We start from the raw sequence: 23,825 nt of genomic DNA on the forward strand, positions 1-23,825 counted from the left end.
AGTGTGTACTGAATCATCTGATATTTTACAGTTCTGATCTCAATATAATTTTTTTAGTGTTTATAAAAAATTAACCCAATGATGAAAGATTTTAAAAATAATATTGCCCAAGTCAACAATATTGACTCATTAGTATTTCTTAAGGTAATCCCATAGCAAACCAACAGCCAAAAGGACAATGCAATTGAAAATAAGATGAATAAAATTGTGAACACATTTTCTTTTATATTACTATACCAAAATATCATAATTCATCATAAGGAGAGAGGTCTACCTAGACAGTAAAGAGGAAAATTTCACATGAAATTAAAATATATTTAATATAAGTACATTCATTTTAATTGACTATGAAATCCTTATCCTTACCTTCTATAAGTTTCCCTGTCTGTTCTGCACTTCCTCCAGGAAGAATTTTGGCAATATAGGCTCCAATTTCACCATTATGTCCAGGGATTTCTTTACCACCCACAATTCTAATTCCTAATCCATTACCTGTATTGAAAAATTAGCAAATTATTAGTCATGATTTAAAGGGACAGCAGTTATCAAAAGTTATAAGGTGCACATAAAGTAGGCTCTGGTACCCAGAAGCTATCTACAACATGAATATTGGGACTGGACACTAATAACAGAAAGGTATTATTCTGAATTCAGTAATAGTTGATATGAATAGGACATTCTGAGATTTTGGTAGCATCTATGATGAATTACCTGATACTAAAAAATAATTCTTTGAATTCAGCCATACCACCAAGATAAGAAACAAGTATCTTTGCCCATTTTTGACCACATACTTCATAAAAACATTGTATGAAGAGGTTCCCACTATAAGAAACTCCAGAGCATATAGTTCACTTATGAAATCGAGGAGCATTTCACTTAAAAAGGCAGTAATGGCAGTTACACATTGAGAGGACACAATCCAAGCATATGACTGCAAATGATAAAATGAAAACATGATCATAACTTGTGAATTACTATTGACTTTTTAGCCTTAATTCATCAACTAACATTGTCTGTGCATTAGCATGGCACTTACTGCAAGGCACAATAAAATTATTCTTGACTGATGAACAACTTAGTAAACGTTTTTATTTCCTAGAACAGATTTTTCTGTAAATAGCCACATGGAAGAAAAGATGGAGAATGATTATTATGTGAAAACTAACTGAGACAGAATTAAGTTTATATTTTCTTTTTAACCAGCTAAAAATTAGCAAGTGTATATATATAAAACACCAGATATACTTTTTTTTTTTTACCATTGTCAAGGATATTAAAAATAAAAGTACTAAAAGAAAGCAGAGTTATTCTTCTTAAATGAAGGTACAATTATTTCTTTAAATTATAATTCTTGCCATTCACTGATTGAAGTACCATTTTCAACTCTTTCAAAATCTCTAAATTTTAAAAGTCATCTGCCTTATAGTTTCTGTTTCCTTCCCACTTTACTCCTCAAAAGCAATCCCTGTAGTCAGCATCAACACAGTACAAACATTCAAAAATCAGTAACACTGGATTATGGAATCCTTCTGTATCTACCTAGTATAGTTTGGTAAAACATCATTCTCAGGTTATAAGATGGTTCTGATGGAATTTCCTCTCTCATTTCCTTCCTCCTTTCCTTCTTTGTATTTACCCTCTTTTCTCTCCGTCCTTCCCTACTATTTACCTCCCTCTTTCTACTTTTTTTTTTTAAGATTATATTTATTTATTTGACAGAGAGAGAGATCACAAGTAGGCCGAGAGGCAGGCAGAGAGAGAGAGAGAGGAAAGCAGGATCCCTGCTGAGCAGAGATCCCGATGAGGGGCTTGATCCCAGGACACTGGGACCACGATCCGAGCTGAAGCCGAAGGCAGAGGCTTGACACAATGAACCACCCAGGCGCCCCCCACCCCCACCTTTATTTTTTATTTTATTTTTTTTCCCACCTTTATTTTTTAACCAGGGTAAGTGTTCTGAAGATTTAGCCTCAAAATAAAAATGAAAAACAAACAAACAACTATGTTTCTAAGTTTCCTGCTGTTCTCAAGGGGTCAGAGCTTTCTCTGGCCCTACTTGTAGAGCTTTTCTGTTGCCAGTTTCTTGGTCCGTTTATTGCTATGAGAGATTAATTTATGATTACTCATTGAATGTAACTGGGTGAATACAGAATGTCATCTAGTACATGACCTGGTTTCAACTAAGTCTGCATAGAAACAGTTGATTTGTTAGACAGTAGGCTATAAGGATTCCCCAGGACTGATCCTACAGTAAGACATTAGACAGATACAAATAAAGGGTAGAAGATGAAGAAACGTTCCTAGCCACTCTTGATTCAATTAGTCTAGACACTTTTTGGTGTGTGAAGGACATTTGGAAATTACATATTGAAGATTTTAAAATAGCTGGCCATAATTAAAGGGTTATTTTATGGACTTTATCTATAAAAAGTAAGAATAGTTTCTTAAAGATTTGATTTCACTCTACATGACTGAATCACTCAGAGCTGTAATTTACCACTTGTTAAACTTCTCAAAAAACACACACAGACACTGAATTTCTAATGTGGCCAGTGTATACATATCATTTTAAGATGTAGTCAGTTTCAGATCCTAAAAATCTGCAAGATCCACATTTCCTGCGTGTATGGGCATATGTTCAAGATCATGGCTTCCATCAAAATTTATCATAATGCTAGAGTATAGAAGGGACAGCAGGGTACAGCAAAGTGCTAAGGGTATTTGGTTTAAATTATTTCTTTTTAAGCTTAAAAGAGAGAGTGTAAACATAGCCCATGAAAAGCATAAGCTAGATGCTTAGGATCAGTTGTTACACCTTGTAAAGATATAGCTAAAATAGTAGTTGTGGAACTCCAAATTCTCTTAATTGGTATAAGTGATTATTTTTAAAGGTTCATTTATAGTTCCACTCTTTTTAAAATTTTTTATTTATTTAATTAATTTATTTTTATTATGTTCAGTTAGCTACTATATAGCACATAATTAGCCTCTGATACAGTGTTTCACGACTCATTAGTTAAGTACAGTTTCATTCTGTAGTCTTCAGAGTTAGGTAGTTGGATCCTTAGTACCATTTGATTTTTGGTAACTGAGGACGCTCTAAAACCCTGTAATAAAGGATCAGTGGAAGCAAATTATAATTATATCCATCTTAATAAAGTAGCACAACACAATCTCATTTAATTTATAAAATACAGCCTTATACCACTGAATTCTAATACTCAAAGCACTTTCTAAATACATGTTATAAGCCTCAGTATCTTTGGTAAAATGAAAGTAATGTACAGTGATGACAATACTGTGAGAAATGAAATTCATATGTAAAGAAACCACTTCAAGAACACAGTAAATTTTTAAGAATTACTGTTGCTCTGGTTGATGCTAAGTTTTTCATGTGAACAAAGTAGCATAGAAATATTAAAATTTGTGATAAAATAGAATGATAGAAAATAAAAAGACTCAGAAATTATAACAGTTTTTTGCTTACTTTACAGGAGTTACATGTATCCTAATTTGGACATAATGGATGTAAAGTTAATTTACATGATTTCTAATTATTTAAACCTGGACATTTTGATTTCATATTTCTATAGTTGCACTTTGATATTTTATGTTATAAATGCAGAAAAAATAAAAATATTAATACTTCTATAAAAATATAACACCCCAACTCGAATCTAAATTGTAGAACTCAATAAAAGATTTGGTAAATTCAAGAAGAAACATTAATTTTTAACTGAAATGCTTATATCTGAATGGTCCTTGAAAATTGATGTTTATATCATCACTGTTTTTCGACTTTTGACAAATTTTTATCAACACAAATTCCTTTTGCCTCTCTGCTTGTATTCTATCTAAAAACATTAATAAAATACTTCCATAGATGCTTTGAAAATACAGTAGTTTTGTTCAAGTGAACAGTGCAGCAGGTTAGAAAGACCAGTAGTTACCAAAGAGACCACAGAAGCGTTACTAAAAGATTGTCTAAGTTAAAATAATCTCACGACATATAAGCAGTGATGTTGTTGAAGTCTTACTGAGAAATCTAACTTTCAGAAATCCTTTAAAGTAAGTAGAGAATGTTTTTAAGAAAAGAGAAGTTCAGTGATGGATGTAGCAAAATCTTTAAGAAAAGTATTACCTTAATGACCTTAGGATTATAAGTTAAATGTACAAGTCTTTTTAAGTCCTTATTATAATTATGCAGTAAATACACTCTTAAATGTAGTCACTTTTAATATTCCGGGCCAAGATGGCAACACAGGAAGCTCCTGAACTCACCTCGTCCCATGGACACACCGAATCTACAGCTACACGTGGAGCAATTCCCTCTGAAAAAAATCCAGAAACTAGCTGAGTGATTCCTACATATTGGGTCAATGAGAAAAACAAAAACAAAACCACATAAAAATAGGTTTTGGCATACCTTCAACTACTGGGAGCCATTAAGAACAAAGAAGGCAGCTTGGACAATTACTAAGGTTTGAGAGATAACCAGAAGCTCAGGCCAGACTGAATCATAATGTTTATCTCCTACATGAAACCACTGCATCAAGTCTAGGAGAGGTGACTGTTTTATCTAATGCTTAGAAACCAACACTGAGAGTCAAAACAATTGAAGTAACAGGGGAATATATTACAAACAAAAGAACAAGATAAAATTCCAGAAAAGGACCTTAATGAAGGGGAGAGAAGTTATTTGATAAAAAGTTCAAAATAATAGTTATAATGATACTCACTGAGGTTAGCAGAACAATGCATGAACAAAGTGAAAATTTCAACAAATAGAATATATTAGAAAGTACCAAATGGAAATCACAGAACAGAAGAATAAAATAAATGAACTTCAAAATTCATAGAGGGGTTCAATATCAGGCCAGAGAACTGGAAGAAAAGATGAGTTAACTTGAAAACAGAGCAGTGGAAGTCATTTAAGTAGAGGAGCAAAGAGGAAAAAGAATGAAGAGTGAAAATAGATTAAGGGATTCATGAGATACCATCAGAATGAAAGGCATCCTATAGAATGGAAAAAAATTACAAATCATACTTCTTTAATATAAAAATATAAACTCATATATATAGAACTCATACAACTCAACAGCAAAAATCTGATTGAAAAATATGCAGAGAAACTAAATAGACATTTTTCCAAAAAGACATACTAATGGCCCAAAGGTACATGAAAATGTGCTCAGCATCAGTAATCATCAGGGAAATGCAAACCAAAACCAAAATGATATATTACCACGCATCTGTTAGAATGGTTACTATCAAAAATATAAGAGATAACAAGTGTTGACAAAGATGTGGAGGAAAGGGAACCCTTGTGTGCTGCTGATAGGAATGTAAATTGGTTACAGCCACCATGGAAAACTGTGGAGCTTCTTCAAAAAGTTAAAAATAGAACTACTCTATGATCCAGCAATCCCAGTTCTGGTTATCTATCCAAAGGAAAAGAAATAGGAATTCAAAGAGATATCTGCACTACTATGTTCAGTACAGCATTATTCACAATAGCCAAGATACGGAAATAACTCAAGAGTCCAGTGATGGGTGAGTGGATAAAGAAGGTGTATATATGCACATATACACACAACAGAATATTACTGAACCATGAAAATGAAGGAAATCCTGCCATTTGGGACAACGTGAATAGTCCTTGGGGGCATTATGCTCAATGAAATTAATTAGACAGAGAAAGACAAATACTGCATGGTATCACATATATGTGTGGGGAAAAAGTCAAACGCATAGAAACAGAGTAGAAAAGTAGATGCCAGGGACTGTGAGTAAGGGAAATAAGGAGAGGCTGGTAAGAGGGTACGTACTTTTAGCTATAAAATGAAAAACGTTTAATGATCTAATATAAAACATTGTGACTGTGGTTGTAACACTGTACTATATAAGTGAAATTTGTTGAGAGTAGAAGTTGAATGTTCTTACACAAACACACACACACAAAAGATAAATACATGAGGTGATAGATGTTTTAATTAACTAGATTGGGGGATCCTTTCACAATATATATGTAAATCAAATCACCATGGTGTGCACACTAAATATTTTACAAATTTATAACTCCAATATACTTCAATAAAGCTGAAATAAAAAACCAAATAAAATAAGCTGTGTATAAAATAAACATGAGCATATTAAGGAAATAATCTTTATATCTGCATTTAAATTTAAAGTTTAAATCTACTTTAATTTTTTATGTTTATTAACATGTTACAGAAAGTATTACAAAAATGTTTTTATTTTCATCTTAATTTATGAAATATTTCTGATGTAACCAATAACCACTAAGTTTAGAAAAAATGAAAATAGTTGGTTCATTTTGACACTATCACATGCTAATCTAAGCATCAAGGAAATGCAAATTTTTATCAGTGAACACACTATCTTATGAACAGTAGTCCTTAAATCAATGGAGTTTATTATTCACAATAAAGTTATCACAGGATAATGATATATTGCAATTTAGTCATGTAATTAGTTGAACTGAAGAAGAAAGATTATATAAATATTAATGCTAATGAAGTACTAAAGATAATGGAAAATTCCCCAAAGGATAGTTCAATTAAATGTATTTTTATAGTTTACACATTAATTATACTCATGAGTGAGACAGTGAAAGTTTATTTTTATATTCTTTTACCTACTAATTTCTAGGTTATAAATTATTTATATAAATATTTAGGAAAATGTACCAACTTATATTAAAAAATATTAATATCTCCTTTGTGTTCTTCTTAAATGCTACATAAATTCATCAATACTTGAACATAAAGACCCAAAGAATATTCCTTTACTTCACCATTTTTATTTTTACTAATTTTTGCTTTTTATGAGAAAAACATTCCTACAAATATAAAAACACATATCAATTACCTTATAGCAATCCCTATTTGACTGTTTCCAGCAGCGTCAAAATGGAAATGGAAACACTACCTTAATACCAAATCTAATCTGTTTCTAAACCTCAGCATAGAAATTACACACTCAACCATTCCCATTAGCTTTTTCTGATCCACTGTAATTGTTCTGTAGCATTCTTTTTAATATGTATTTAATTTTAAATACATATGCTTTACATACATGAAGGATACAAAGAGAACATTTTTTGTTACATTTCCAAGAACCAAAATATAAATTCTTCTTTTCTAATGTAATGTGACTATGATAAAAGTGTTACACAAAGCATGTATAAAAGGCTATTCTTACTCACACCATACCAGAAGAGATGCGCCCAAGTTGGACTGCCATAAGACTGAAATGGCCATTGGTGTGGGAAATAAGGAAGATACACATATATACATATACACACACATTCCTTCCCTATATACATACATATACATATGTATATAAAACTGTATGTATGTGTGTGTGTGTATACACACACACACACACATGTACATATACATACACATACACACACATATCTGTCATTGTGCCCCGAAATAATGCTCTCAGTCATCAATCTGAGAGGTCGTGCAGGGCTGCCTCTACAAGGAAGAGTAGCAACAGCTGAATTCTGCACATAGCTATTATTTTGTTTTTCATCAGCAAAGCAAGGACAGATGTATCAAAGCATGAGGAGGGAATACAAAAAGAAGGCAATTATCTTGAAGCCAGAAAGCAGGCCTGTACCATTCCCTACGCACAGGCACACAAGGAGGGAGTTATGGGATAAGGAAGGAACAGGATATCTGCGCTAGCAATCACCTGAGGCAGGAAGGGGAGTTGAAGGTTACTTTCTTTCATAGCTCCTTATCTACGCCCTTCCCGAGGAGATGATGTGATCCTGTTCCTACCAGGCCACTGCATTCAAGAGCTGGAGAACAGGAACGCTGCGTACAATGTTTCAGTTGTTCCCATAATCACTTCTTAGGGCTTACAATACACTTTCTAAGAATAATGCCATACATATCTTCCAAACATATACCCATATACATATGTATTTAAACATTATATATAGATAGATGTAACAAAGTCACAAGTAAATATCAAAAGACACTGGCATTCTGACTTTGTTGAATAACACCTTTTAAATAAAAGATATTTCGTATACTGGTAAAGTAATTTTATTAGAGGTGCACAGGATTTCTTCCTCCTGAAATACTTCAGGAATAATTCCCACTAAGAAAATTTCCCAGGCTGCCATATTAAAAAAATCATGCTTCATTCATTCAATAACACATGGATTTATTTCTTTATTATAGGTTATTTAAGGTAAATGCAAAACTATAATCTGAAAGACCAAATCTGGGGTGATTGCATGATATGCCTATAAAAGGAAATTAAAGATAAACTTAATTCATTTAGCAGGACTTAGGGTCCAAGATGAAATAATTTTTGATATGAAATTGATATTACAAAATTAGAAGGTAAGGTCAATTTATAGGCGTGACTTCTTTTTTTCAGATTTTTATTTATTTGAGAAAGAGAGAGGGTGGGAGAGGTCATGAGCCGGGGGCAGTGAGAGGGAGAACCAGGCTCCTTCCTGAGCAGGTAGCCTGACGCAGGGCTCAATCCCAGGATCCCTAGGCATGACCTGAGCTGAAGGCAGAAGCTTAACCAACTGAGCCACATAGGCACGCCTCTAGATAGGACCTTACTACTTACTTGTTTAGATATTGATCACAAGAAGACAGCTCAGGTCTGGGAGTGGGATCATTTATTATGTATATAATATAATATAATATTATATTATTATAAATTATATTATAATATATAATTATATAAATATAAAATTATATTTATATATTATATATAAATATAAATATATAAATATAAATAATATATATAAATAGAAAATTTATATTTATAATATAAATATAAAATTATATTGTAAGACACTCATGTAACCCTATATTGCCAGTGGAAATAGAACAGTTTCAACTTATATTACTGTAATGCTATGATAAGCTTTCCAAAATAAGTGCCAGTCTTATTTAATAAAAGATAAGTAGGAAGAAAAATACTACTGTAACTCAAAACTTAGCAATAAGCATTCCTTTTGGACTTCTGGAGCTAAAAGAAGATTGCTGCAGACAATCTATAGTGATTCCCGATGAATCACATCAGGAAGAATCCCCTCCCTTTGAGGGCAGGAGGATCCTATGACTTAGTTCTAACCAATAGGATCTGACAAAGGTAATGTGATAGTCACGACTATGAATATATTATCTTAGCCAACTAAGATGAGAGTTTTCTGCTGGCCCTGAAGAAGTACCCTGCCACATGTGAGAGGTTAGGAGAAAGAACCACAGGGCAAGATGCTGAGAAATACTCAGATGCTGAGAGTGGCCTGGCTGACAGTCAGGGATAAAACAGGGAGCCTTAGTTCCATAATGGCAGGAAATGAGTTTTGCCAATAAACATGGGAGCTTGGAAGGATATTCCCAAACTCCAGAACAGAACACAGCTCAGCCAACATGTAGACCGCAGCACTGTGAGATCGTGACATTGTGATCCCAGAGAAGCTGTGCCTGGATTCTTGACCCAAGAAAACTGTGAGATATTAAATGAGTTCTGTTTTAAGCCATTACATTTGTGGTAATTTGTTATAATTCAGTAGAAAATTAATACAAAGATAGAAGTTGTATTCTGAGTGTGCTGGGCACACAATATGTATGGACATTACCTTGGTAGCAAAACTTGTGGAACATTTGTGTTCATAGTAGTTACCACAGTGACTGAGCAGTGACAGAGGGCAGGAATGAAAAGAAAGAGGCCATGGAAAAAAATCACCTTTTGTCCAGCAAAAACAGAGGAAGAGCTCTGTGTATCAGTTTTGTGATGCTGGGATTCTGGTATCACAGATGTAGCAAGCATACGGCATCTAGGCAACACTCAATACATAATTGGATGAATACTGAATGGATAAATAATAAAATATCAATTTCTTCCCATGGGGCTAATGCAGCAATGATATGAGTGGTAAAATAATATAATTGTATTGCTTTGTATTCTATTCTTAGAAAATGCCTTAAAAATTACATTATCTCTTTGGATGTTAAAAGAAGAAAAAAACCAAAGCACCCCCCCCTACCCCGGGTTTATACATGAGAAAAATGAGGCTTTAAGAAGTTAAGGGCTCTGGGACGCCTGGGTGGCTCAGTTGGTTAAGCAGCTGCCTTCGGCTCAGGTCATGATCCTAGCGTCCTGGGATCGAGTCCCACATTGGGCTCTTTGCTTGGCAGGGAGCCTGCTTCTCCCTCTGCCTCTGCCTGCCACTCTGTCTGCCTGTGCTCACTCTCGCTTCTCTCTCTATGACAAATAAATAAATAAAATCTTAAAAAAAAAAAAAAGAAGTTAAGGGCTCAAGGCAATACCTAATAATATGGCAAAGGTAAAGAGAAGCCCACACTCTTGCTCCAAATAAGTGACAAGCTAGGCTGGTTAGCTCCAGTGCATCTGGTTTGGAATCAGAGGGGATGGGTTTAAGGGCAGCACATCCAGCACTTCCTGTCCCTGTTCACTGGCAGAGAGGAGAGTGATGGGAGGTACTGCAATTAGGCCACTAAAGGAAGAAACCATCAAGACAGAAGAAATGTGTTGGGAACTAGCAATTCTCGGTCAAGACAGAGGAGAGGAAATGTTTCTGGCTTGGCCAGCCACAAATCATACTGTACCATCTAATCAGTAGCTGGGATTAATTATATTGATTACTTGATATGAGTTTTTGTCTAATATAATTTTTATTTTTCTACTGATGCATAAATGTTTATGCCATCTTATATCTTTAACCAACATGACAAAGAAGAAATTGTTACTTTTTTAGTATTACGGTTTTAGTCATTTTTGTGTTTTTGCATTTGAATTACAAATATGAACTGCATCTGTATCTGTTAAATGAATATGTAACTGGATTAACACTTATAGCTTCGTAGGCAAATCTAGAGAGAAAAAGGACGCACAAGCCTGGTAGCATAATAATGGTCATAATTACAAGTTTTGGGAAGAGTTGAGAAACTGATTAGTTCAGAGAATTACTGAATTTGCTCAGTCACTTTAGACATAAAAATAAAATCCAGGTGTCCAGATTATTTTTGCACTACAGTCTAAACTTGTTCTCATCAAGAATCAATTTGCTATTGGTGAAGAAAAGTATTCAACAAAGTATAACAGCCTCTATCTTCTAATATATATCTGGAGATACTTTCCACTAAAGAGTTATCTAATATAGTTATCATGGTTATTTTCATTACTCTGTTTAAAAGGTTCTTACTACTACCTGAAAAGACAAGAAGTGCTAGAGGTTGCTAGGTGACCAGCTATGAATATTCAAAAACATTCCACTGAGATTGTGTTTTAAACAGAAAGAGAGGTGCTTTTCTTTATTTTCATCCAATTTTCTATTACATCAGATTTGTAAATATTTAAAAACTGGGGGGTGCCTGGATGGCTCTGTCAGTTAAGCTGCTGCCTTTGGCTCGGGTCATGATCCCAGGATCCTGGGATTGAGTCCCGCATCGGGATCCTTGTTCGGTGGGGAGCCTGCTTCTCTCTCTGTCTCTGCCTGCCTCTCTGCCTGCTTGTGCTTTCTGTCTCTCTCTCTCTCTGTCAAATAAATAAATAAATAAAATCTTTAAAAAATATATTTAAAAACTGGGAAAATTCAATGATAAAAAAATGTAGAATATTCAAATAATTGACTACTGCTTAGCAATAAAAAGAGCAATCTACTGGTACATGTGATAGAAGAGAAAACTTCAGAAAATGTTGGTAAGTGAAGGAGCTAGACAACAAAACTGCACACTGAATAATTCCATTTATATGAAATGCCCAGAAAAAGCAAACTTAAGAGACTGAAAGTAAATCTCTCACCTGTGGCTGGGAGAGGAATGTTGAAGGTGGGTGGGTATTGCTAGCAGACTCAAGGGAACCTGTTGTAATGACTGAAATGTTCTAACAGAAGATTGTGGTGATGGTCACACAACTCCACATATTTACTAGAAATAATATATTTGTACACACTTGCAATGTGTACATTTATGATATGTAAATTATACCTTATTAAAGTGGTTTAAATAATAAACAAAGAGCTATCCATATATGGTATTGTTACCAACTCAGAGCCAATGAGATCTGTTACATTCGTCTCCTATTTCTAAAAGCTCATAAAGATGGTAGACTAATGAAGAATGAAAATGAGCCAGTATTTCCACTGAAGACTCTGCTGTCTTTTGAACCTAAACATATTTAGTGTTCTTCCCTATTACACTTGCTAATTAGTCTTTCTAGCCTTGCAGATGTAGCCAGCCTATTATGGAACTATACATAAGCAAGTATCTTTTTTGAAATTAGAAGAATTTCTTTGGCTTGTTTGAAACAGCTGTGTTTCTGGAGCCATAAGATGGTTTGAAATAAAAAAGAAACAGACTCATTTCTTGAACATTACATTTTGCTCTTTTTTTTTCCTGTTAATTTCTCTCCTAGAAAAGAGGAAATAACATTCGTTGAGGGTATAGTAAGTATAGGCTTTTGTGCTAAGTTCATTTGCAATTATGTGAGATACATAGAGCCGGTCTTATTGTACAGATAAGCAAATTTATTCTCAAAATTTAACTATGTAATAGAGTTGAACTCCAACTCAGGTCTTTCTGCTAAAATTCACAACTATTCTCCCCACTATGCCACCTTGTGTTTGGTTGAATAAAGGCGTTCAAAGTCATTATAGAGTTGTTGATCAGCACCTATAAGTCCATCTTTGAAGTTTTCAGTTAATAGTCAAAAGATCTATTTTCTAAAAATCATGGATCATTTAAAAGAAGAGTGTATTCATGTATTTCTCTCTGTGAACATCACAAAAATATAAATAGTGGTGCATAAGTAAATGGTACACAATTATTCATATACATGTATAGGTATGAACAATAATGTTTGGCTTTATCTTAATTATTCCTAAAATTCTATTGTAATAATTACGTACATTTCAGACTTTACTACTGAATTACGAGCAAGCTGTAGGCAAGGGTATGTGTGTGCTCATTCTATTATCCTAGCAATCAACACAATGTAAATCACATCAGGGGTGTTCAATAAATAAATATTAACAAATAAAAATTAAAAATTTGCCCAATATGAGTTATAAAAACAGCTTCAAAATACATTTTATGCTGTAAAGCTTTTTATAGGAAGAAAAAAGTTTATTTATATTTTCTTAACATTGTCTACACATATCCTTAGAGTAATAGTTCTCAAACATTTTGGTTTTAATGGACCATTTATACTCTTTAATATTACCAAGGACCTCAAAGAGCTTTTGTTCATATGGATTACAAGCCTATTTATTTTCTCTATCATAAATTAAAACTGAGAATTTAAAACATTTACTCATGAATTTAAAATAAAATCATTCTATATTAAAGTAATTATATTTTTAAAAATGACTATATTTTAAAAATAAAATACTTATAAAATGGGTGGTGTTGTTTTACATTATTGCAAATCCACTTAATATTGAGCTAAATGGAATATAGCTAAATGCTCATATCTGAGGGATTTGGAAGGGAGAGGGATGGGAGGATGGGTGAGCCTGGTGGTAGGCATTAAGGAGGGCACATATTGCATGGAGCCCTGGGTGTGGCGCATAAACAATGAATCTTGGAACACTGAAAAAATAAAATTAAGTTTAAAAAAATACTGAGCTAGGGGCGCCTGGGTGGTTCAGTGGGTTAAAGCCTCTGCCTTCGGCTCGGGTCATGGTCCCAGGGTCCTGGGATCGAGCCCCACATTGGGCTCTCTGCTCAGCAGGGAGCCTGCTTCCTCCTCTCTCTCTCTGCCTGCTTCTCTGCCTACTTGTGATCTCTGTCTGTCAAATAAATAAATAAAATCTTAAAAAAAATATACTGAGCTAAATGGAATACAGCTAAATGCTCATATCTGAGGGTTTGGAGGGGAAAGAGATTGGGGGGATGGGTGAGCCTGGTGGTGGGCATTAAGGAGGGCACGTATTGCATGGAGCACTGGGTGTGGTACATAAACAATGAATTTTGGAACACTGAAAAAATAAAATAATAAATAAATTTAAAAAAATGCCCATATCTGTTTTGTGTACCACGTGTTGTGTTGGCACACATCATGCAACCTCCGAAGAACTCTACTGGGCATATTCACAAGAAAATGAGGTTGCAAAAGGCAAATGCTATCTTACCATTTTACTATGAAAATATTTTTGACTTTGTGGACCCCCTGAAAGAATTTTGGAAACCGTGAGGATCTCCTGTCTGAACTCTGGGAAACGCACAGGAGAAACAATTAAAAAAAACCGCACATATTTCTATTCCAGTCTTCTATTTTGAAATTATTCTGATTCCAAAGAATAAAAATATATTTTTTTGTGAGGTATACCTGTTTCATATAATTCTTATAAAATATTTTAATGCTATACCCTGTTAGGATGGTTTATTTTTTTAAAAGAGATTTTATTTATTTGAGAGCAAGAGAAAGAGAGCACGAGTGGGGTAAGGGCAGAGAGGGAGAAGCAGGCTCCCCACTGAATAGGCAGTCTAAGATACCAATGCCCAATGCCAATGCAGAGCTTGATGCCGGACCCTGAGATCATGACCTGAATGGAAGGCAGACACTTAACCAACTGAGCCACCCAGGTACCCCTGGAATGGCTTATTAAACTATCATAAAAGATAAATAGCTTTTCTACTTTCAGTGGGTTTATATAACCAAAATGAAAATGCACTAATGACCATCTAGACCTTCTGTTAGTGAGGGCAGATATGCTACATTTTATTCTTCACTCTTTCCTTGCTTATATCCTCATCGTGTTTATAAAGGCATTTAAATTTTTGGTTAGATAACTTTTCCACTACTGATGAAGCTACAGTCCACTGCTCATTTTCTCTAAATATGAAAAACAAACAAGAACTTAATTTTTTTATTTTGGAAAGTGTCATACACATAAAAAAGTAATGCAAGCCTATAATAAAACCCAGTGTGGTCAACCATCCAACTCCAACCATTACGAAATCATGTTCAGTTTTTTACATCTATTCCTTCACCATTCTCCATACAACTAATTTTGAAGAAATTCCAGGTAAGATATTGTTTCATCCGTAAATATTTTAGTATGTATCTCTAAAAAAATCCTTAATTTTTATTAAAAACGTTAATATCAAAGTGGTAATCATAGCCAAAAAACAATTATAAATCTCTAATGTCACCAAATGTTCAGTTAAGCGAAAAAAAGCTTTTGGTTGAGTGGCAAACAACAGAGTGATCAGTCAGGAACACAAAGGCTCTGTGCCAGGGTTTACCTGCCATTAGCTTAGACCTTCGAGACACTGTTCGCCAAAGAAGTCATTTCTCGCTCTAGCTTTGCATATACATGTATTTAAATCCCTTTGAGGTACTGAAGACTTATTTGAAAACAACATGAATTGTTTCAAAACATTTAATTTACTAGGAGATCATACTATCCAAGGACACATGGAAAATATATTCAGTATTAGATGATGCAGGGGAATATAATGAGGGAAAATATTTTTATTTTTGTATTAGGTAAATATCAAAAGAAAAAGGGGCATGCTAGTAAACATATTGCTCAAAACAATGATTCTTGTTTCTCATTTTGTAAAATCTATATACAGAGGAAGCTGAATTTAGTTTTCAGGCTAAAATATTTATAATGAGATATCAATAGCTCTTATTTCTGTCCTTCTTATATTTTAAAAATTTTTTCCTAATAAAAGAAAACAAGTTAAAATAATGAGTTGTAAAAGAAAAGTAAGAAGGGGATGACTAACACAGTAAAAAGCAATAATACAGTTAAAAGATAGATACATTGATAAAGAGTTCTAATGATTTAGTAAGATTTCTGTTGTTTGTACTAAAAAACAATGGCATTGCTGGAAAGTACTACGTTGTTTTGCTTTATGAGCTGGAGGGAACTGAAACAATTTGTAGAAGTAATTATTCCATAGAGTTATTCCATTGTACTTATTCCAACTCAGAGAGCCCATGGATTTTAAGATTCACCCCTGGAATTTTCATCAGTGCTTAAAATATAGTGTGCATGCAATAAAACTATGAAAGTTTAAATTATCTGTCTTTGGTAGGAGAAAAATTACCCAATCTTAAAAGGAAAACAACATTAGACTCCTAATCGATTCATTCTCTATAAAAATAGAGGAAAATTGCTCAAAGCAAAACCTGTTCCACATCTTCATGCTCCATGGTCTAAAATATGCAAAGAACAAGAACAAGTAAACTGAAAACTTATCTATTTTTGTCCTTTGTTATATCAGTCCTTGAAGGAAAAAAAAACCCTCCAGCATATATACCATGTTAGATAACTCACCTACATATATGTTCATATATATGTATATATATACACATGTATATATACACACACATATATATGACATGTATATTTATGAATATTTTCTGTTGATGTACAGTGTCTATAAACACAAGGAATATATTTGAATGAGAATACAGGTACTACTTATATTTCAAAAAGACATTAACTTTGACAGAATTTATATTGTGTATCAAAGATCTAAACAAAAAATTTAAATTTATAATATAAACATTCCATTATCTTTCAAAAGCATCAACATCATGAAACACAAAGACTGTGAAACTATCACACCAGACACAAGGAGGGTTGACAACTAAATGCAATATGAGATCTGGATTGGATCCTGGACCAGGAAAAAAGAAAAGAATTTAGTGGGTAATTGGGGAAACTAAAACTCTAGATAAGGCTTGTAGATGTGCATGTGTGTGTTTTAAAGATTTTACTTTTAAGTAATCTCGACACCCAAACTGGGGCTTGAACCTACAACCCTGAGATCAGGAGTTGCATGCTGTACTGATTGAGAGGCACCCCAAGGCTTACAGATGTTTTAATAGTACCATATTCATTAACGTTCACTTCCCAGTTTTGATCATCTTATTGTTATTAGATAGATGTTAACACTAGGGAAACTGAGTCAAGGATGGGCAGAAGAACCGACTGTACTACTTTCTGGGGAATCCAGAATTTTCTGGGTATCTAACATTTTTTCAAAATAAAAAGCTTTAGAAACTGGTCAGATGCTTTGGTTCACATAAGAACACAAACAAGTAAACAGACAAAAACTCAGCATAATTGATAATATTCAAATTGACAAGGTATAGGAGGGTTTATTCCTTAGAAGAATCAGAGACCTCTACTTCTTGTGTAATGAGGTTTTATAGTTCTAAAACCAGCGGCTATATTGTTCAGAACAATAATTATGGAGTATTATAATGTCATGTATGTATTAAAAGTGCAATTAAAGAAAAAATGACCTAAATGTGTATCACTTAGTAATTTGTCATATTAATGACTATGCCCTTAAAGTCTTTTATTTTCAAAAGTATAGCCTAATTATTTTTTGAAATTCTCCAAAACACAATTTTTTATATAGAAGTAGTATTTTCTAAAATTTGATAAGTCATCTAAAGTGAAATCCAATACATATCACAATCTGACAATAAAATAAAAAGTAGATTATTTGATTTCCTTTACCTGAAACTGTGTGATCCTTCGAGTCTCTTGTTATTTTTATCCTTGCATGAGGAAAGATATAGTGCACAGTCTTCCCATTCATCTGCATAATCTAAGATACACATATGATAAGGTGAACAATCAATGTTTAAAGACACTTTAAATGCAACATACAGATTTACATTTGCTTTTTTAAAGTGTACTGATTCAATCAATAAACAAAAAAATATTACCAGCTTCTCAAATTATCACAATTTAATCATTTTACATTTTAATATTACTGATTTCCTCATGATCTTCACATTTTAACTAATTACTCTTGCAAACTGATTTCCTGTGTTTGGGAAATTGATAGGCACACTTAACAGGTTCTGAAGAATGTCTGTACCTATAGTAGTACATAGACGACAGTATTAGACAATGTATGTGAAAATGTGTGTGTCTCTGTTCTTGCTCTGGAATGGACAGCTATTTCTAATTTTCAGCAATTAAGTGGTGCTAGAGGAGAAAAGGCAGAAAAAAAATCCTCATACTATACATCTTTATCACTCTAATAGGACTGCTTTATATTTGTGTTGCTTTGATTTTATTGTGGAGTTGTGCTTTTGCTATGCGTATCTACCAGCAGTGTCAATGTACATTGGATGCTGAGGCTAGTTCTACATAAAGAAAGCCTTTGCTCATTCTAATTCTTTCTGAGGCCTTCCTTTTATTCAAAGCTGTGTTACTGGCTGGAGTTATTTCTCATTTACTGTTGACATTCCTTCCGGTAGAAGAACCAACCCTGAAAGCTATTGTTGCAAGCCTGTGATCCAAATTCTCATTATTGAGACTTGAATATGAGACTACTAGAGATTGCATTATCTCTGTTTCCCCCTGGCAAAATGAGACTTCTGAAACAAAAATAAAGTAGTGAATGCAAACTTGTGTTTCCTATTTTATGGTACTTTGCTTTTACATGAGATCTGTGAAATAATAGGAGATAAAAATAGTGAAATATTTAGTCATATCTACATTAAGAGGATTTTATTAGTAGGAAGTGTCCCATCACTTTAGAAAAACTTGACTATAATTACAAACAAAATAAAGTTTAGTCGAGACATGCAATATTACCTATTTCAGAATGTGTTTAAGAAGTGTGTGAGAGTGCTAAACCAAAATATTAAATAGAAGTTAGAACCCAAGAGATGTTGGCTTGTGATTCCTTGAATACTAGTGTGGTTTTAATGTGTAAATCCACCCATAAGACTGTTAGAATTCTACATATTTAAAGTAAAATATGTATTGAGAAATGCAAGCTTAAATTATAGCCTGTAGCTTTTCTTCTCTTCAGGAAAGAATAAGCATAATCAGGTTTCTGATGAACAGAAAACACTCCCCAAACAACAGCAGAATCCTGTTGAGTCCAGGGATATTATCTGAACTCTTCAAAGTAGAACTAAAATGTTGTTTGCAAGATTGTGAATAAATTATAGGCAGTATAATCAGTTCATCTAGATAATTTGTACCACTACAACTTTGTAAGCCACCAAAAACCTTACTTATTTATATTCATGGCAAGAGGAGTGTATACATTTTTCCTTGATTCTCCCTGTCTTGTTTCCTCTGTGTTAGTATCTATCTCTGTCTACTTTTTTCTTCCCTTTCACTTTCTCTCCCTTCATCTTTTCTCCATTTCCCTTCTTCCACTTTTATTCCTCCCTCCTCTCATCTGCATTTAAAGATCTCAATTTTTTTAACTGAAATTTAAACCATGTTCAGTGAAAATTCTACAACTATTAGATATAACTGAACTTTCCTTTGGTACTGTAGATAACTAATCAAAATTGGTATTATTTCATTTTGAGTATCTTTAACTTCATGTTTTATTTGACAACAATCTTAAAAAGTCACTTTTTTCCCACTTGGTCAACAATAAGAAAATGCATTTTTCATTATTGCTATTCTTTCCAATTCTCTAGACTAGGCAGAAGGTGATGTAAGCTCAAGTGTATCTGTTGCCCAGTCGAGGATAGCCATAAGATTTTCCAAATTTTGCAGCAGAGTTTTATCAGCTACCCATTACCACCTTCTAATTTGTACGTATGATGTTAGCAGAAGGGATGTTAGCATCTTTCTTTCCATACAATGTTGCTTTCAGAACATCTCACAGCACCTCCTGTAATTTCTATAGCTAGCATCACGAGCTCACTTCATAAATCAAAAGCATTAAGCTGCCATAATTATGATCAAAGCGACCAAAAATCTGTAGAAAGCAGTGGTATCTGTCTTCCATGTATGAACTAGTTGGATCTTAGCTTTTTTCTAAGCTTTGCAGGTGAGTGTTCAAAGAGTTCTCCAGCAGATGGAGTTTCAGGGTCAGTGTTGCTTCTGCCAAGTAAGAGGAGAACGATGGCAGGACTGATGTCAAGTAGTGCCCACACCTCTCTGATATTACTGTCTTTTGGTGATTCTGCACCAAAGAGCTATCAACTTTATGTCTGCCACCAAAAGGATTCTTCTTCTCTACAAATATTTTCATAAATAATTGAGCCATCATACTTATGAAATAATAACACTTGTGTTAACATACCTTCGATTCAAACGGACATTCATCCTTTTCCTCTCCTAAACACCATGCATGCTAGAAGCAGAGGAGGGAGTGTCCTTCCTATGTCCCATGTATTGTTCTAAGCACTGTATAGGACTACATATAGGTGGATGGAGTAGGGAGCCCCTGCTCTCTCGTTGCTCATAGCCTTTGACATAATGCATGCAATATTATTGGAGCACAAAGGAAGAACACTTGCCCCGCTGTGTGGGAGGTGGTGGTGTTAGGATGAGAGACTTTCTTGTAAGATGAGGCACGCAGATGGAGTCCTAAATGATGAGTAGAGTAGCCGAGATGAGAGCAGAAAGAGTGTTCAGGGAAAGGGAACAAGACATCCAAAGGCTCAGAACAGAGAGGAAGAATGGCTCTCTCAGCGGAGCTTAATTACCTCAATATTACAGTTGCATGAAGATTGCAATAGGCAAGGGCTCTAGTGCAGGATGTGGAGGCATTCGGTACTAGTCAAGAAGTGTTGGCCTTTATAATTACCCTGTAAAGGCTATTAGCCCTATTTATAAATGAAGTGAATAAAGCAAATCTGTTTCCTTTCAAATAGATTCATAATATATTCAAATGTATATATTCAAATAATAATATGATTTTAGGTCTAAGAAAAATTCAGAAAACATTTTCTATTTCTCATATATTTTTATATGTTATTTTTTAAGCAGATAAGTTCATGTTTGCATTAATCAATTTGGTTTTATTACTTTTCCCTCCAGGGCACTTTATGAGTATAAATTCTTGTTATGTGTAAGTTTCCTAATAAAAGCATCTGGGTTTATTAGAACCAAGAGCTTGATATTACCTTTTGATGACCAGAGATGAAACAAGTGAATAAAATGAGAACGCCATTTTGCTATTCTTTCTAGACCAGAACACAGTTATGATGAACTAATGACAAAAACAGTACCTGAAGATAAATATTAATGCAAAAACCCCATGAACTTTGAGCTTTATGTAATCAAAATGTATGTCATCTTCTATGTAGCTTGTTTAGAAAAGACTATATGTAGAAAAACAAAGAAATCATTGTCACGAATTTAGCATATTTGTTACTTTTATATTTTTAAAGATTTTATTTATTTATTTGATAGACAGAGATAACAAGCAGGCAGAGAGGCAGGCAGGGAGAGAGGAGGAAGCAGGCTCCCCACTGAACAGAGAGCCCGATGCAGGGCTCGTTCCCTGGACCCTGAGACCATGACCTGAGCTGAAGGCAGAGGCTTTCATCCACTGAGCCACCCAGGCGCCCCCGTGTTTGTTACTTTTCTAAAGGAGGTTGAGGATTACCATCTGGAAGGGGCACACCGTGGTATCTGGGGCAAGCATATTCCCTTTCTTGGTCAGTGTGTTGGTTATATGGTTGTTCACTTTATAACTACCTTATAATTCTGCCTATTTGCTGTTTTGGTAACTGCATGAGTAGGTTTGTTTTTTTTTTCTTCTGTATGTTAGTTATCAAAGTAAAAAAATGTAAAAACCTTATAAATGTAAAAAATAACTTTTAATAAGTCACACATTACTTTATTACATTTATTTATAAATAATTCTACCAAGGATCCTCACATTTTCTACTTTATTAAAAATAGGAAATTCATGGAATGATTCTTAAATATATTCTACTTAATTTTGGCATTATATTGGTCTATATTTTGTTTAAATACAATGGATTATATCCTCAGCAGATTAAAATCATAAAGCTGCAGATATTAATAACAGAAAACTAGAATAAAAAAGTGCCATTAAGGTCGTTAATGTTTCATCTACATACAAAAGAATTCCAGAAAATATTTTTTGAGGTGGAAACGGATTATGTTAAAATGTATCCTTCAAGAATACTGGTTGAATAAATTAGTTGAGCAAGACTATTCTAAATATCCATGGAAATAGTAATGTCATAAAGTAACTGAACAGGAGCTATTTTCTAGCTTTCCATTTACATATTTCATCTTATTAAGATTTCTTTAAAGGATTTGTGCTTTCATTGACTTAATATGGGTTTGTGGGGAAAAAATAAACTTCAAAGAAACAAATGAGACAGGTAAGATATAAAAAGCAAGTCAATAAAGATGGATTCTTACAGTAAAATACATTCAAGAAAGCTATTTTCAACTGACAGATTATTCTAGTAAGTATAGATAAAAAGAGGTAAATTTACATTTTATAAACATGTTCAGGATGATTTTATTAATTTTTCGTGCTCATCAGGCTGATCTAATTGATGAGACTGAACTACAGATATAAATACAATTTTAATAATAAGGTAATCTAAGAAAGGTCTAATTCAATTGTCTGATACATTTAAATGAAGTACAAAGAAATAGAAGAATATGGACATGTATATAGAGGTAAACACAGCCCTAAACCAAATTTTTTTTCAAAAAATATTTCATTATTTATTAATTTTCATCCTAAGTGCATTCCTTAATCTCCATCACCTATTTGATCCATCCGCCCCATGTTTATCAGAGGGGAGATGGGTGGCAGATGGGTCTAAACTATAATCTTATTAAAAGATATCAAAAACTGAAAAGAATATTTGTAACATATAGAAAATAATTCTAGTATTTCTAGAAAATATGATAGCATGTATAAAACCACTACAGGACAAAATTTTGAGATAAAGAAATTCTTTATTTATTTATTTATTAATTAAAGAGAGAAAGAGACAGAGCAGGGGAGGGGCAGAGGGAGAGGAAGAATCCTAGAGCAGACTCCTCACTGAGACTGGAATCTGGCGTGGGGCTCCATCCCAGGACCCTGAGATCATGACCTGAGCCAAAGTCAAGAGCTGGTCCCTTGACTGACTGAGCCACCCAGGTGCTCCCAAGATACTCTATTTAAAATCTTGAAAGTTGTCCATGAAAACTGAAATTCCTTTGGAAAGAAATCAAATTTGAGTATAGATACTGTCTTTTCAATGGCACTTACATGTGATGAAAGTCATCTCTTACACACTTTAATGTGACAAACACTGAAGTAAATCACAGTAAGTTCATATGGTTTACTTTTGATTTTCAAAACCGAGTTGTCTTCTATATCAGAGAATCACTAATAAGACAGGATTATTTAGGAATTAATATATAAGAAATAACTCAACTCTCTCTTCTATGGGTATTTTAAAGTTTATGGATACACAGCCTACAAATATCTGATGTCTTAGGGCAACTGATTTAGGCCACTGGGCTTACCAGAGGAATCTCCCTCAATTTATCTAACTTTGATCTCCTATGTGTCTTTCAAAATTCACTCAAACACCACTTCATTTGATCTAAAGTGAATATGACCATGAATTTTGACATCACATTTATCTAACTGTGAAATTCATCTCTAAGTTTTAGTTTCACCTATAAATAGATATTTATTAGGGCACCCTGGGTGGCTCAGTCAGTTAAGCATCTGACTTGATTTCAGCTCAGGTCATGATCTCAGGGTTGTGAGATTGAGCCCTGCATGAGGCTCCGTGGATCAGCTGGAAGTCTGCTTGAGATTATCTCTCTCCCTCTTCCCCTCCTTCACCCTCCCCAACCACTCCAGGCACACACACACACACACACTCTCTCTCTCTCTCTCTCTCTAAAATAAGTAAATCTTAAAAAAAATAAATAGATATTATTAGTACGTAGTTTGAGGTTTTTTAAAGATTTTATTTATTTATTTGACAGGCAGAAATCACAAATAGGCAGAGAGGCAGGCAGAGAGAGAGCCTCGTTTGAGTTTTTATGATAAAAA

At 33.8% G+C, this 23,825-nt stretch overlaps 1 protein-coding gene across 5 annotated transcripts in view; it reads right to left on the bottom strand.

The window, feature by feature from the left end:
- Positions 1–23,825, bottom strand: part of PCLO (piccolo presynaptic cytomatrix protein) — a 414,175-nt gene that overhangs the window by 113,656 nt on the left and 276,694 nt on the right. For all 5 annotated transcript variants that reach the window (XM_047694735.1, XM_047694734.1, XM_047694733.1 and 2 more), the window contains exons 9-10: positions 17,522–17,612; positions 367–492 (exon numbers count right to left, since the gene is read on the bottom strand). In XM_047694735.1, coding sequence (XP_047550691.1) covers positions 367–492; positions 17,522–17,612 — 217 coding nt within the window. The remainder of the gene's footprint in view (positions 1–366; positions 493–17,521; positions 17,613–23,825) is intronic.

The sequence above is a fragment of the Lutra lutra genome, chromosome 11 (genome assembly GCF_902655055.1).
Source record: "Lutra lutra chromosome 11, mLutLut1.2, whole genome shotgun sequence".
Lineage (NCBI taxonomy): Eukaryota > Metazoa > Chordata > Mammalia > Carnivora > Mustelidae > Lutra > Lutra lutra.